This window comes from Dipodomys merriami, unplaced genomic scaffold, assembly GCF_024711535.1.
Source record: "Dipodomys merriami isolate MVZ:Mamm:240054 unplaced genomic scaffold, mDipMer1.0.p SCAF_21, whole genome shotgun sequence".
NCBI classification, from domain to species: Eukaryota; Metazoa; Chordata; class Mammalia; order Rodentia; family Heteromyidae; genus Dipodomys; species Dipodomys merriami.
In genome coordinates, this window is record NW_027203493.1 from 6813236 (window position 1) to 6826172 (window position 12937).

At 40.4% G+C, this 12937-nt stretch overlaps 1 protein-coding gene across 1 annotated transcript in view; it reads left to right on the top strand.

Moving 5' to 3' along the window:
* Fnbp4 (formin binding protein 4) overlaps nt 1-12937 on the top strand; it is a 31432-nt gene that overhangs the window by 13607 nt on the left and 4888 nt on the right. Inside the window, exons 10-14 of the mRNA XM_070032327.1 lie at nt 2128-2232; nt 3838-3971; nt 4939-5123; nt 12066-12376; nt 12500-12644. Coding sequence (XP_069888428.1) covers nt 2128-2232; nt 3838-3971; nt 4939-5123; nt 12066-12376; nt 12500-12644 — 880 coding nt within the window. The remainder of the gene's footprint in view (nt 1-2127; nt 2233-3837; nt 3972-4938; nt 5124-12065; nt 12377-12499; nt 12645-12937) is intronic.

A 12937-nucleotide genomic window follows, 5' to 3' on the forward strand; every position in this document is an offset into this window, starting at 1 on the left:
GGTTCAAAGCCAGCCCAGACAGAAAAGTCCATGAGACTCTTCAATAAAAACCACCAGAAAACTGGAAGTGGTGCTGTGGCTCAAGTGGTAGAGCCTTCTTGAACTGAAGAGCTGAGGGATACCACCCAGGCCCAGAGTTCAAGCCCTACAACTGACCAGGGCCTGGCGGGGGGAGGGGGGGTGGCAGGGAGGGGAGGTATAATGCCACTAGACTTTTTGGTGGTTAGTTAGAGATAAAAGTCTCATGGATTTTTCTGCCTAGGCTGACTTTGAACCTCTATTCTTAGAGTCAGTCTTCTAATTATCTAGGCATGAGCCACTGGCACTCAGTTTTTAAAAATTTTTTCCCCCAGTGCATTTTTATTGTGAAATACACATTAGTAAGATTGCTATCTTAACCACTCTTAAGGACAGTTCAGAGGCATTGTGTACATTTACACTGTTGCTCAACCATCATCACTATTCATTTTCCAGAACTCTTATCCTTTCCACCTAAAACTCTGTTCCCATTAACACTGATTCCTGGCCCCTAGTTCCTACCACTCTGCTGTCTGCTGGACTCTGCTATTCTCAGAACCTCATAAGTGGATCCTGCATCCTGTCTGTTCTGTGTAGTGTTCCCAGATCCCCTTGTAATATGTGTCAAGAGTCCCTACTGTCATAAGACTGATACACTGGGTTGTTGGACCACATTTTCATACTTGTTTCTCCATGATGGTCAAATGGATTATTTATATACAGTTTCACAGTTGGATATTATTTGCAACTTTATCCCATGTGTAGATTTATGCATCTGCTATCATAATCAAGGTTGAGAACTACCTTGTTACCACAAAGCTAAGGATGGATGGATGGATGGATGGGTGGGTGGGTGTCTTGTGGCTGGAGAGAATTACCTAACAAATGCCAGAACAAAGTTCCAGTGGGGCAAGTTGCTGTCCTTGTAAAGCCTGAATCTTGCCAGATGCAAGCTACTCAGGAGGCTGAGATTGAGGGTCAAAGTTTAAGGGCCATATTCTTTTATTTTTTTTATTTTTTGGGTCCGGTCGTGGGGCCTGAACTCTGGGCCTGGGCGCTGTCCCTCAGCTCTTCAGCTCAAGGCTAGTGCTCTACCACTTGAGCCACAGCACCACGTCCAGCTTTTTTCTTTTTGCTTATGTGGTATTGGGAATCGAACCCAGGGCCTCAGGCATGCAAGGCAAGCGCTCTACCACTGAGCCACCTTCCCAGCCGAGGGTCAAAGTTTAAAGCCAGCCTTGGCAGAAAGGTCCATGAGACTCTTTATTTCCAATTAACCAGCAATAAAGCCAGAAATAAGAGATGTGGCTCAAATGGTAGAGCAACAGCCAATTAAAGTCCTCAGTTCAAGGCCTATTCCACTCTCCTCCCTATCTTCCTTCCTCACTCCTTCCCTCTCTGTCTCCACTCTTCCTCTCTCTTTCCCTCTCCTACACGTTCCCTCTCTATCTCCCTTTCTCTCCCTCTTAAACACACAAACACACACATTTCATACCTGCCTGGCTCTCATGTGATTGAAGGTTCTCACCCTAGTATCCTGCCTTTTAGGAAAATGGATTATGAAAGAATGAAGCTATGGTTAACTAATTCCTAGGTTGTATGTAATTGTATATAATGGCAGATTTTAAATCTTTTTTCCCCCCTGTCTGTTGAGGGGCTTGAACTCTGGGCCTGGACACTGTCCCTCAGCTCTTCAGCTCAAGGCTATCACTCTACCACTTGCCACAACCCACTTCCAGTTTTCTGAGTGGTTTATTAGAGATGAGTCTCACAGACTTTACCTGCCTGGGCTGGCTTTGAACCGTGATCCTCAGATCTCAGCCTCCTGAGTAGCTAGGATTACAGGCGTGAGCCACCAAAACCCTGCTACAATCTATTTTCAGCTGGTGAACTACATATTTGTTACAATGTCTTATGAATGGTGTGAATAGACTAGCATTTGATTCCTATAGACCATCATTACTTTATTATATGAATTATTTACTATAAATTAGTTTTATCTTCCATGCAACTACATTTCTAGTATCTAATAGTAAATGAAAGACTGCATAATACAGAAAATAATACTAATCCTAATTTCATTTAATTTTTTTGTCTTTTCTGAATTAGTTTCAGATCGGAGAACTGGCAAATACCCTGACAAGTAAATTTGAATTTCTAGGCATTAATAGACAATCCATCTCCAACTTTCATGTGCTGCTCTTACAGACTGAGGTAATTTACCCATCCTTACTATAACTGTGTTTGAATGAGATTAATTTTTTGTTTTGTGCTAGTACTGGGTGTTGAACTTAAGGTCTTGAGCTCTCAATTGACTTTTTGGTCATAACTGTTGTTCTGTCACTTAAGCCACACTTCCAGTTTTGGCTTGTTGCTGAATAATTGGAAATAGAGTCTCAGACTTTTCTGCCTGGGTTAGCTTTGAGCCTTGGTCCTTAGATTTCTGCTACCTCACTAGCTAACGTAGGATTACAGATAAGAGCTACTAGTATCCTGTTTGAATTAAATTTTGTGTCTCATAAGTGTCTATATTAAGCTGAGGATGGTGGTGCATACCTGTAATCTCAGCATTGGGGAGACAAAGATTTGACAAGCTTATTGTGGGGCAGGTTGTTGTGGGGCTTGAACTCTGGATATGGGCGCTGTCCCTCAGCTCTTCAGTTCAAGGCTAGCACTCTTACCACTTGAGCCACAGTGCCAGTTCTGGTTTTTTGATAGTTCACTGGAGATTAGAGTCTCACAGACTGGGGCTGGGAAGGTGGCTCAGTGGTAGAGTTCTTGCCTTGCATGCATGAGGCCCTGGTTTCGATTCCTCAGCACCACATAAGCAGAAAAAGCTGGAAGTGGTGCTGTGGCTCAAGTAGTAGAGCGCTAACCTTGAGCTAAAGAGCTGAGGGACAGTGCCCAGGCCCAGAGTTTAAGGGCCACTGGTTCATGGCTTAGATTGATTATTTTTTTCTTTGCTGGAGATCATTCTAGGATTTACACATGCTAGGAAAAAAAACTCTTACTACTATCAAGCTACATTTTCAGGCCAGAACTGAGCTTTTTAATTTTGATTAGCAATAGTGCTGAGTTAAAAGAACTGTCTAAGCTAGGTAGGCTAATCACGCCTATAATCTTAGCTGCTCAGAAGTCTAAGTTCTGAGTATTGAGGCTCAAAGCCAGCCCAGGCAGAAAAGTCTGTGAGACTCTTAACCTCCACTAAACTACTACAAAAGCCAGAAGTAGAGCTGCGGCTCCAGTGGTAGAGTGCTACCCTTGAGCAAAAGCAGCTCAGGTCCGACACACACACACACAAAAACAAAACAACCAGCTAGGGCTAGGAAGGTGGCTTAGTGGTAGATGCCTAGTATGCATGAAGCCCTGGGTTAGAATCCTCAGTACCACATAAACAAAAAGTTGAAGTAGCACTGTGGCTCAAATGGTAGAGCGCTAGCCTTGGGCAAAAGAAGCTCAGGGATGGTGCCCAGGCCCTGAGTTCAAGCCCTGGAACTGGCAAAAAGAAAAAGAAAAGGAAAAAAAATACAACCATCTACAGAAGGAAAAAAATGAACTAAAATAAAAGCAGTAGGCTAAAATCAGTCATGTCCAAAGCAGAAGACAATCACTGCTACTCATTTTCAGAGACAGTAGAGACATGGCAATATGATATCTAGCCTAATTTTTCATAAGTCTGCATTGTAAACAAGGTTATTTTATGAACTTTGGTAGGCTTTCTTCTCTTTGGTTTACTTTTCTGCCAGAATACAGCCCTATAGTTTTAGAGTAGAAGAGTCTCCTGATATAAGAATTATAAATCTTCTCCATTGATTCTAGACTCGAATTGCAGACTGGCGGGAAGGGGCACTTAATGGAAACTACCTTAAACGAAAACTTCAGGATGCAGCAGAACAACTAAAACAGTATGAAATAAACGCCACTCCTAAAGGCTGGTCCTGCCACTGGGACAGGTACGCACTCTTCTCCCCTTTTCACCTTTCACCTTTGACATCTCAGACATGATTTGTGATCACCACCATCTGACGACATGACAGCCTGTCTGGAGACTGTGAGCAGCTACAGTTAGCGGTGCTGGGCAGGCAAAGCACCACAAGCACAGAGTTTGGCCAGCCACACATTGGAGATACAAAAAGCAATGTTTATGTTCCATGTAACGGATTTTTTTCCAAGATTGGACGAAGCCGGTTTTTACTCTCCAGAGTGTTGCACGGAGTAGGGCGGGCTTGGGGGTTAAGCGCATGCGAGAGCTCTGTGCGCTTTACAGGACCTCTGGAAGCAACTACTCCTGATTAACCTCGGTGAAGTTAAGGAAAACTTCGTGACTGAAGATGTGAATGAAGAACAAGATTACTATCCTCTGCCAGCAGGTCAGATGAAAACATTTCTTTTTATATTTGGCTTTTCTTGATTTTTTTTTTCATTATTTGAAATCTTTGCTCTTTTATTTTTCAGCTCCCAGATCCTCTCCCTCTCTTTAGCTTTCACTGTGTTTGATATCAAGAATATGAAATGTGAATTCCACGGTCCAAGAGGGGAAGAGTCACCTTTCACAAACTTCGTTGTTCTCTTCTTTGGAAGGGAAATTAGTGTTCTAGGCGATTGAATCCCTTCATTAATGAAACTTGGAACCCTGTTATGCATTGGCAAAAAAACAAAACAGATGTTTTCTAAGTCATGTGTTGGAGAGGAGGGCTCAGGGCTGTATTCACAGAGCTGCTGGCACTGCAAATAGCTTTGAATTATCCTGGGTTCTTCATCCTCAATTGTCAAAGCTCTTTGTTGCCTTTGTGAATAGCAGTCCCTAAGAAGAGGTTCGTCCCTGTGAGAGCAGACTGCTTGTCCTGGGACAGGACCAGATGGAAGTGTCTTTGTAGGAGAATGGATTTTAAAACATGTGTTTTCTTTCTTGTAATTTAGGGATCATAGACGATATTTCTATGTAAACGAACAGTCGGGCGAGTCTCAGTGGGAATTCCCAGATGGTGAGGAGGAGGAAGAAAGCCAAGCTCAAGAAAATAGAGACCAGACTCTTCCTAAATCAGCTTTGAAAGACAAAAGTGGCACTGATTCAAATCCTACAGAATCCTCTGAAAATTCCACAGGTGGGCTAGTTTACTCAGTACTAGTTGGACAACAATGATTTTAGAGAAAAAGACATGGGATTTTTTTTTTTGGCAGTTTGGGGGCTTAAACTCTGGGCTTGGGCACTGTCCCTGTGCTCTTTAGCTCAAGGCGAGCACTCTACCACTTGAGCCACAGCGCTACTTCCAGTTTTCTAGTGGTTTATTGGAGATAAGTGTCTCACAGACTTTCCTGCCCAGACTGGTTTTGAACCATGATCCTCAGGTCTCAGCCTCCTGAGTAGCTAGGATTACAGGCATGAGCCACCGGCCCCTGGCTTAGACATGAGATTTTTATATTAGAATACAAGTATTTACTTATTTGTGTATTTTTGTTGGTTGTGGGACTTGAACTCAGGACCTGGGCACTGTACCTGATCTCTTTTGCTCAAGGCCAGTGTTCTACAGGTTTTGAGTGGTTAACTGGAGATAGGATTCTCAGGGGCATTTTTCTGTCCATGCTGGCTTTGAACCACAACTCACAGATCTTAGCCTCCTGAGTAACTAGGATTACAGGTGTGAGCTACCAGCACCCAGATCAAAGGCAATTAATTTATATCATTAGGTAAGCTACTTTAAAAAGTGTAGCTGGGCACTACACTTTCTTTTTTTTTGACCAGTCCTGATGCTTGAACTTGGGGCCTGGCACTGTCCTTGAGCTGCTTCTGCTTAAGGCTACTGCTCTACCACTTGAGGCAGAGCTCTACTTCCAGCCTTTTCTGAGTAGTTTATTGGAAGTAAGAGTCTCACAGACTTCCCTGCTCAGTCTGGCTTCAAACCACAATCATCAGATCTCACCCTCCTTAGTAGTTATTATAGACATAAGCCACCTGCACCCAGGTGACACTACACTTTTTCATGTTTTATGCATCACTGTAAAAATTTTTAAATAGAATATTTATTTAGGCATTCTATCATGTCTTTGAAAAGACTGTGAATCTCCAAAAACAAGAATGGTAAAGATAAGGGACTAGCCATTTTGAACTGGCAATATCTGTTTGGTGACTGTTTTTTTTTTTTACATCATTGTAGAACATTTAGTCTGTTGATATTATAACGTTATCTCTCCATTGTAGTCTTGTAATTATTTTTATTTTATAAAGGTGATGTACCATACAGGTTACAATTATATAAATTTGGTAAAGAGTACATTTCTTTTTGGGGAGACAATGTAATATTGGTACAAATTAAAATGATAGAAGAAATATTGTGAAACTTGCACTGATTTCAGAGAAAGGAAATAGTTTATGATTAAAAATAAACAATCCGCTGGGCACTGGTGGCTCACACCTATAATGCTAGGCTGAAATCTGAGGATTGCTGTTCAAAGCTAGGGTATGAGACTGTTATCTCCAATTACCCGCCAAAACATCATATTCTAGTATAAAGCAATTAGATAATAGGGTGAATCATGACATTAAGGTGCCCTTATTAGAGGAATACATGCTTTTTGCTTTTTTTTTTTTTTTTTTTTTGTCGGTCGTGGGGCCTGAACTCTGGGCCTGGGTGCTGTCCCTCAGCTCTTCAGCTCAAGGCGAGCGCTCTACCACTTGAGCTACAGCGCCACTTCCGGTTTTCTGGTGGTTTATTGGAGATAGGAGTCTCACGGTCTCTCCTGCCCAGGCTGGCTTTGAACCGCGATCCTCAGATCTCAGCCTCCTGAGTAGCTAGAATTACAGGCGTGAACCACCAGCGCCCGGCATACATGCTTTTTTTTTTTAAATAGGGCTTTCATAGGTCTTGTTACTCTCAGAATTGAAATATTTTTAGAAGATTTGCTAGTCATTTTGTGAAAGAAGTCTTTTCCAAATTTCAATTTTCTTAGATAAATTTAATGAAGCATGGGCATGACAGTGCTTAGCAACCTTTTGTTCTTAAACTTATAGTAATTTGCATGATGATGCATGATTGAAATCCCAGTACTTGGAAGGCTGAGCTAGAGAATCAAAAGGTTGAAGCTATCCTGGGCTACATAGAAAAACCCTATATAGCTGGGCACTGGTGGTTCACACCTGAAATCCTAGCTACTTGGGAGGCTGAGATCTGAGTTCAAAGCCAGCCCAGGCAGGAAAGTCTTGAGACTTTTTTTTTTTTTTTAGCTTTTTTAATGTTTGGGGTTTTTTTTATTGTAAAAATAGTGTACAGAAGGGTTACAGTTACCTCTTCCTTTCTCTTTCCCCTACTATCCCTTCCTTCCCCAACTTCCTCCCCCTTTAGCACGCCCCCCTCCCCCCAAGACTTTGATTTCCAATTAACCACCAGAAAACCAGGAAGTGGCACTGTGGCTTGAGTGGTAGAGCACTCAGATTGAGCTGAAGAGCTCAGGGACCGCACTGGAGTTTAAACCCCACAACTGAGGTGGCAGGGTGGGGGGCAGGAGTGACAGACGACTCCTGTATAAGACAATAAATACAGCATGGCAGTGGTGGCTCACCCTAGCTACTCAGGAGGCTAAGATCTATGAATTGTGGTTTAAAGCCAGCATGGACAGAAAAATCCCCATGAGACTCTTATCTCCAGTTAACCAATCAAAACCTGGGAGTAGAGTTGTAGCTCAAAGTGGTAGAGCACTAGCCTTAAGCAAAAGAGCTCAGGGATAGCATCCAGGCTCTGAGCTCAAGCCTCACAACAAACAAGAAAAAATACTTGGTACTCTGGGTCCCAGTAAAATCTGGTAATATAACATGATTTTGTTAACATCTTTAAATAGCCTGGATAAAATAGCACCTTAAAAGCTCCTTAAAATCTCTTTGATAATTTTAGAAAATAGCAAGAGTAGTTTACTACTTTTGTTTCAAAAGTGTAGTATAATTTCTCAAGTTACAGGATATTTCAACTTTTTCATGCAGACATTTTCTAGAAATGGTGGTATGTCTGATAATAGGTTGGGTTTTTTTTCCCCCTCTGCTATTTGCCATTTAACAGATAATGAACTACAGATGATAGTTATGGAAGAGTATTGGTCATGATTCTAAGTAGATTATTCCATTCCTGTCTACTGTCTTATGTCCTTTGTTCATGTCCTGAAATTGAATACTGTAGTTACGAACTCCTAAGAGTGTACACAGACTGTTTTTTTAAATGCAGATCAAGTGCCATTCTTTTCTGATAACAACAAAACAGGATATCTTGAGAGGCCCTGGAACATGATAAACATGATCTAAATAAAATCCAAATCTTACCTGTGTACATAGTAGATCATGCCTTGTAATCCTAGCTACTTCAGAGGCTGAGATCTGAGGATCATGGTTCAAAATCAGCTCAGGCAAGAAAGGCTGTGAAACTGTTTATCTCCATTTAACCACCAGAAAACTGAAAGTGGTACTTTGGCTCAAATTGGTAGAGCATTAGCCTTGCACAAAAGAGCTCAGGGATAGTACCCGGGCCCTGAGTTCAAGCCCCACGACTGACAAGAAGAAAAAAAAAATCTAGGTCTTTTACAAGGTCTATGAGATTTTAAAACAGTATCAGTCACTTCAAAACCTACAAAGTCATATAATATGTATATGTTCTTTGTTGACTCAGTAGTAACTAAAGTCACCATTGAGGAAGGAAAATTGGGAGCTAGTGGTATATAGCACAGTGTTAAACCTTGTGCTTAGCATGTATAAGGTCTTTGGTTTATAACCCCCCCAAAACCACAAAAAAGAAAGGAAAAAAAAATTATTCTTGGATCAACCTTGACGTTTTGAGATTTCATTTATTTCTTGATTCAGTGTTTGAATTGAACATCTTACAGTCTCTATAAAGATTAGACAATAATGGATTTTTAGGGGGCTTATATCACAGAGACTAACTTAAACTATTTTCTTCATCTCTGTGGAACTATATTTGTATAATCTCTTTCTTTGAATTATTAAAACTGACCTCTTAAGTAGTCATTTCTCTTGATAGTTAAATAAAGGAAGGCTGCCTATAACAGTACCAAGGCAGGGAAAGTCTTAAATAAAAATAGTATCATCGGAAGTGGCACTGTGGCTCAAGCAGTAGAGCGCTTGGCTTGAGCTGTAAGAGCTGAGGGACAGCGCCCAGGCTCAGAGTTCAAGCCCCACGACCGACAAAAAAAAAAAAAAAAGTATCACCAATCAATTCTCTTTAAGCTTGTAGAATTCTAGCACATAAGTAAAAGCTCTTTGTGTTACTTAAATCTCCTTGGCTATCAGAATGTTCTTTTACATGGTAAATTTTACCCAACAGGTTAAATTTAAGAATGAAGATTGTAATGGACAATCATATAGGATATTTTTCATCAACTTTGACCTTAAGCTAAAAGAAATCAGTGTTTAAGCTACAGCTTTTGGCCAAGCACTGGTGGTTCACAACTATAATCCTAACCACTGAGAAGGCTGAAGTCTGAGGATAACAATTTGAAGCTAGCCCAGGCAGAAGAGTTCTGCCTGTGAGACTCTTATCTTTTTACTCCAGTTGATCAGCAAAAAGCCTAAAGTGGAGGTGGCTCAGTTTATAGACAAAGTCTATCCTTGGCTAGGAACCCTACTTTATATAATAGTACATCAAAATTACATCTAAATTAAGGTAATAAACATTGAAGATTAATAATTATTTAAGACTAAACTTCCTTCTCCTGGTTCAAGTGGTAGAGCACCAACCTTGAGCAAAAATGCCAAGCAAGAACACAAGGCCCTAAGTTCAAGCCACAGTACTGGCTTAAGGCATTTGTGTTGTGAATTAACTTAGTTTGGGATCAGGTATTCTAAAAATGCTCTTTAACTTGTGGCCAAATGTATCAAGAGTAGTGTCGTCTCATTGGTTTATACAAGATGTAATTAAGGGATTGGAAGCATAGTTCAGTTGGTAGAGCCTTTGCCCATGAGTGAAAGTGGCAGGTACCAAGTTTGAGTCAGTCTTGGACCTAAAAAAATAGTTAATTCTGGCTAGTTCTCTGCAGGTTGTGAACTGTGTTATTAACTTTGAACCTCTTGCATTTCCTTGAATTTCTCTGAATAGCAGTGTATTTTCATCATAAATGTATTGGTATGATAGGATACCTAAGTTGAAAATCCTGTCAGTATTATCTGACATAGTTACTATGGCTAGTTTAGTAGGAGGACGTTTAATCTTTAAATAATTGTTACTAATCTTCGGTGTTTATTACCTTAATTTTGATGTAGTTTTGATGTATTGTTATAAGTAGGGTTCCTTCCCAAGGTCAGAGTTGGTCTATAAACTGATAGATAAATTAATAATACTTATTGCCAAACATAAAACATTAGTCATATGGAGTCTTGTACCTGGAAAACTACATTCGTGTCTTCTAGTAATTCCAGTGCCCTTTTTCTTAGTAGTAAAGGCATATTTCAAAGTAAATATGGAAACAATATGAGTCAACTTCATAAATCTAACTCTGGCCTGGCCTTACAGCTGTGTGATCTAGAGTAAGTCAGTTCCTGCCTGGGTTTCATTACCTTTGAAATGAGGAAGTTAAACTAGATAATTTCTCATGTCTCTTCTACTCCTAAATTCTATGATTTTTAGGGAGAAAAGCCCCTCAACATTGCTGGGATATATATCTAATGTCCCATATATTGTGAAACTTCCCTATTGACGATAAAGAGGGATGGGGAAGGCTACAAGTAAGTATATCCTATTTTCTCTAATCTTTACAAAAGCTTTTCCCAGCAGAGAAATTACAGTAATGGTGCCTTTCACAAAATTGGAGGAAAGCTTATTCTGCAGATTTTGAGTTCCAATTTTTTAAACTTCATCAGTGGTGATTTCAAATCCTTCTCATACTCAAATCCTTCCCTCCCTCCCCCCAAGCTTCTGTCACTCACAAGGTGCTAAGATCTGAGGGTTGATGAGCCATAAAGCCAGCCTCCTCCTAATTAAACAGCAAAATACTAGACTGGAGGTATGGCTTAAGTGGTAGAGTACCAGCCATTAGCAAAAAAGCTAATACTGCCTAAAAGAGGATTTTTAAATGAATATTTTTGAATTGGTACTAGGGCTTGGATTTTCAGGGCCTTCCACTTTGGGACGGGCACTGGACCACTTGAGTCACTCTGCTAACCCATCTTCAAATATCTTTTTTTCAAAAATCTCATTTATTTTGAAGACATCTTCTCCTAAATTTTTCCTTTATCATCATAAGAAAAAAATCTGTTACCCTTTTGCCTTCACTTCCAGTTACTGTGATTAGCAAATGAATGTAATTTTCTGATATTTGAAGTTGTGACAAGGTCAACAGGTAGCTCCTTGCAAATGGAATTTTAGAAATAGTAACGTAGATTGTTTGGTGTAGCAACACATTGTAATCCCAGTACTTGAGAAGCATAGGCTGTAGATGGAGTTTGAAACCAATCCCTGTGTTACATAGTAAGACACTGACTTAACCTAGTAACCCAGATAGTCAAAATGGGAAGAATTTTTATGGGAATTTTAAATGGATACTATGTCATTCCTACTCACCAAAAAAACAAGTAGAATCACTATTACAAATGGATGTGATTCACTTCTGAGACATGAAATGATTCCAGGGAATTGCAAACTGAATGTTTGAAATAAAGTATTCTTATCTATGGCTGTACTACCCTATCATCAAAAATAGAAATTTCCAAACCACAAATTCAGATGACCAGATTTCCCACTGAGATAAATTGATAGTCTTTGGATCCATAAATGTGGACCCAAAGAAAAGAGTAGTATTTTAGATCTGGGAAAAATGCTGTGTGTTATAAATTAAACTCTTCCATGGTGTCATTTTCCAACTAGTGTATTGTTTAAATAGCATCAGTGTGGAGTAGTTGCTATGGGCTAGATTTTTGCTAGTCACTCCTTTTGAAACTACTATTCACATTGTCTTAAGTTAATACTGATGTTTGTTTCGCTGGTCAATTGACTATTGCTTTGAAGATTACAGTGCTTTTGTGTTGCTTTTCCCCTGACTCCTGTCTGTTTTCATAGGTTCTCTTTGTAAAGAATCCTTTCCTGGTCAAGTTTCCTCTTCATCACTCATGCCACTTACTCCATTCTGGACCCTCCTTCAGTCAAATGTGCCAGTACTTCAACCTCCATTACCCTTGGAAATGCCACCACCCCCACCTCCGCCCCCAGAATCCCCTCCTCCCCCACCACCCCCACCTCCTCCTGCAGAAGATGGTGAGATCCAGGAGGTAGAAATGGAGGATGAGGGAAGTGAGGAACCTCCTGCCCCAGGAACAGAAGAGGATACTCCTCTGAAACCTTCCACACAAACCACAGTTGTAACTAGCCAGGTAATTAATTCCTGTGGAATTATGAATAGTTATGGTAACTGGAGTTTGACTGGTGACATTTTACTTTAGAATAATATGTTTAACCAGAGCTATCAGCCACTGATCACATTGTCTTTCTTTCAGAGTTCAGTTGATTCTGCCATCTCTAGTTCTCCTTCTACTAAAGCAATAAAGAGGAAAGCCTCAGAAATTAGTACTGCAGTGGTTCAAAGATCAGCTACCATTGGTAGTTCTCCAGTGCTCTATAGCCAGTCAGCTCTTACCACAGGTAAGCAAGATTAAAATGTACTTTTTTCTATGTATCATTTGTTTCCAAACTAGATTCTGTTTTTTGTTTTAAAGATCATTAAGACTGTTGATAGGGGTTTATTCTGTTATTAAAAATCACTAAGGAAGAAATATACTCGTTATCTTGCCCATGTAATGGTAACCCCTCTGTACGGTATTTTCACAATTTAAAAAAAAAAATCAATGTTAAGGGGCTGGGAAGGTGGCTCAGTGGTAGAGTGCTTGCCTCGCATGCATGAGGCCCTGAGTTTGATTCCTCAGCACCACATAAGC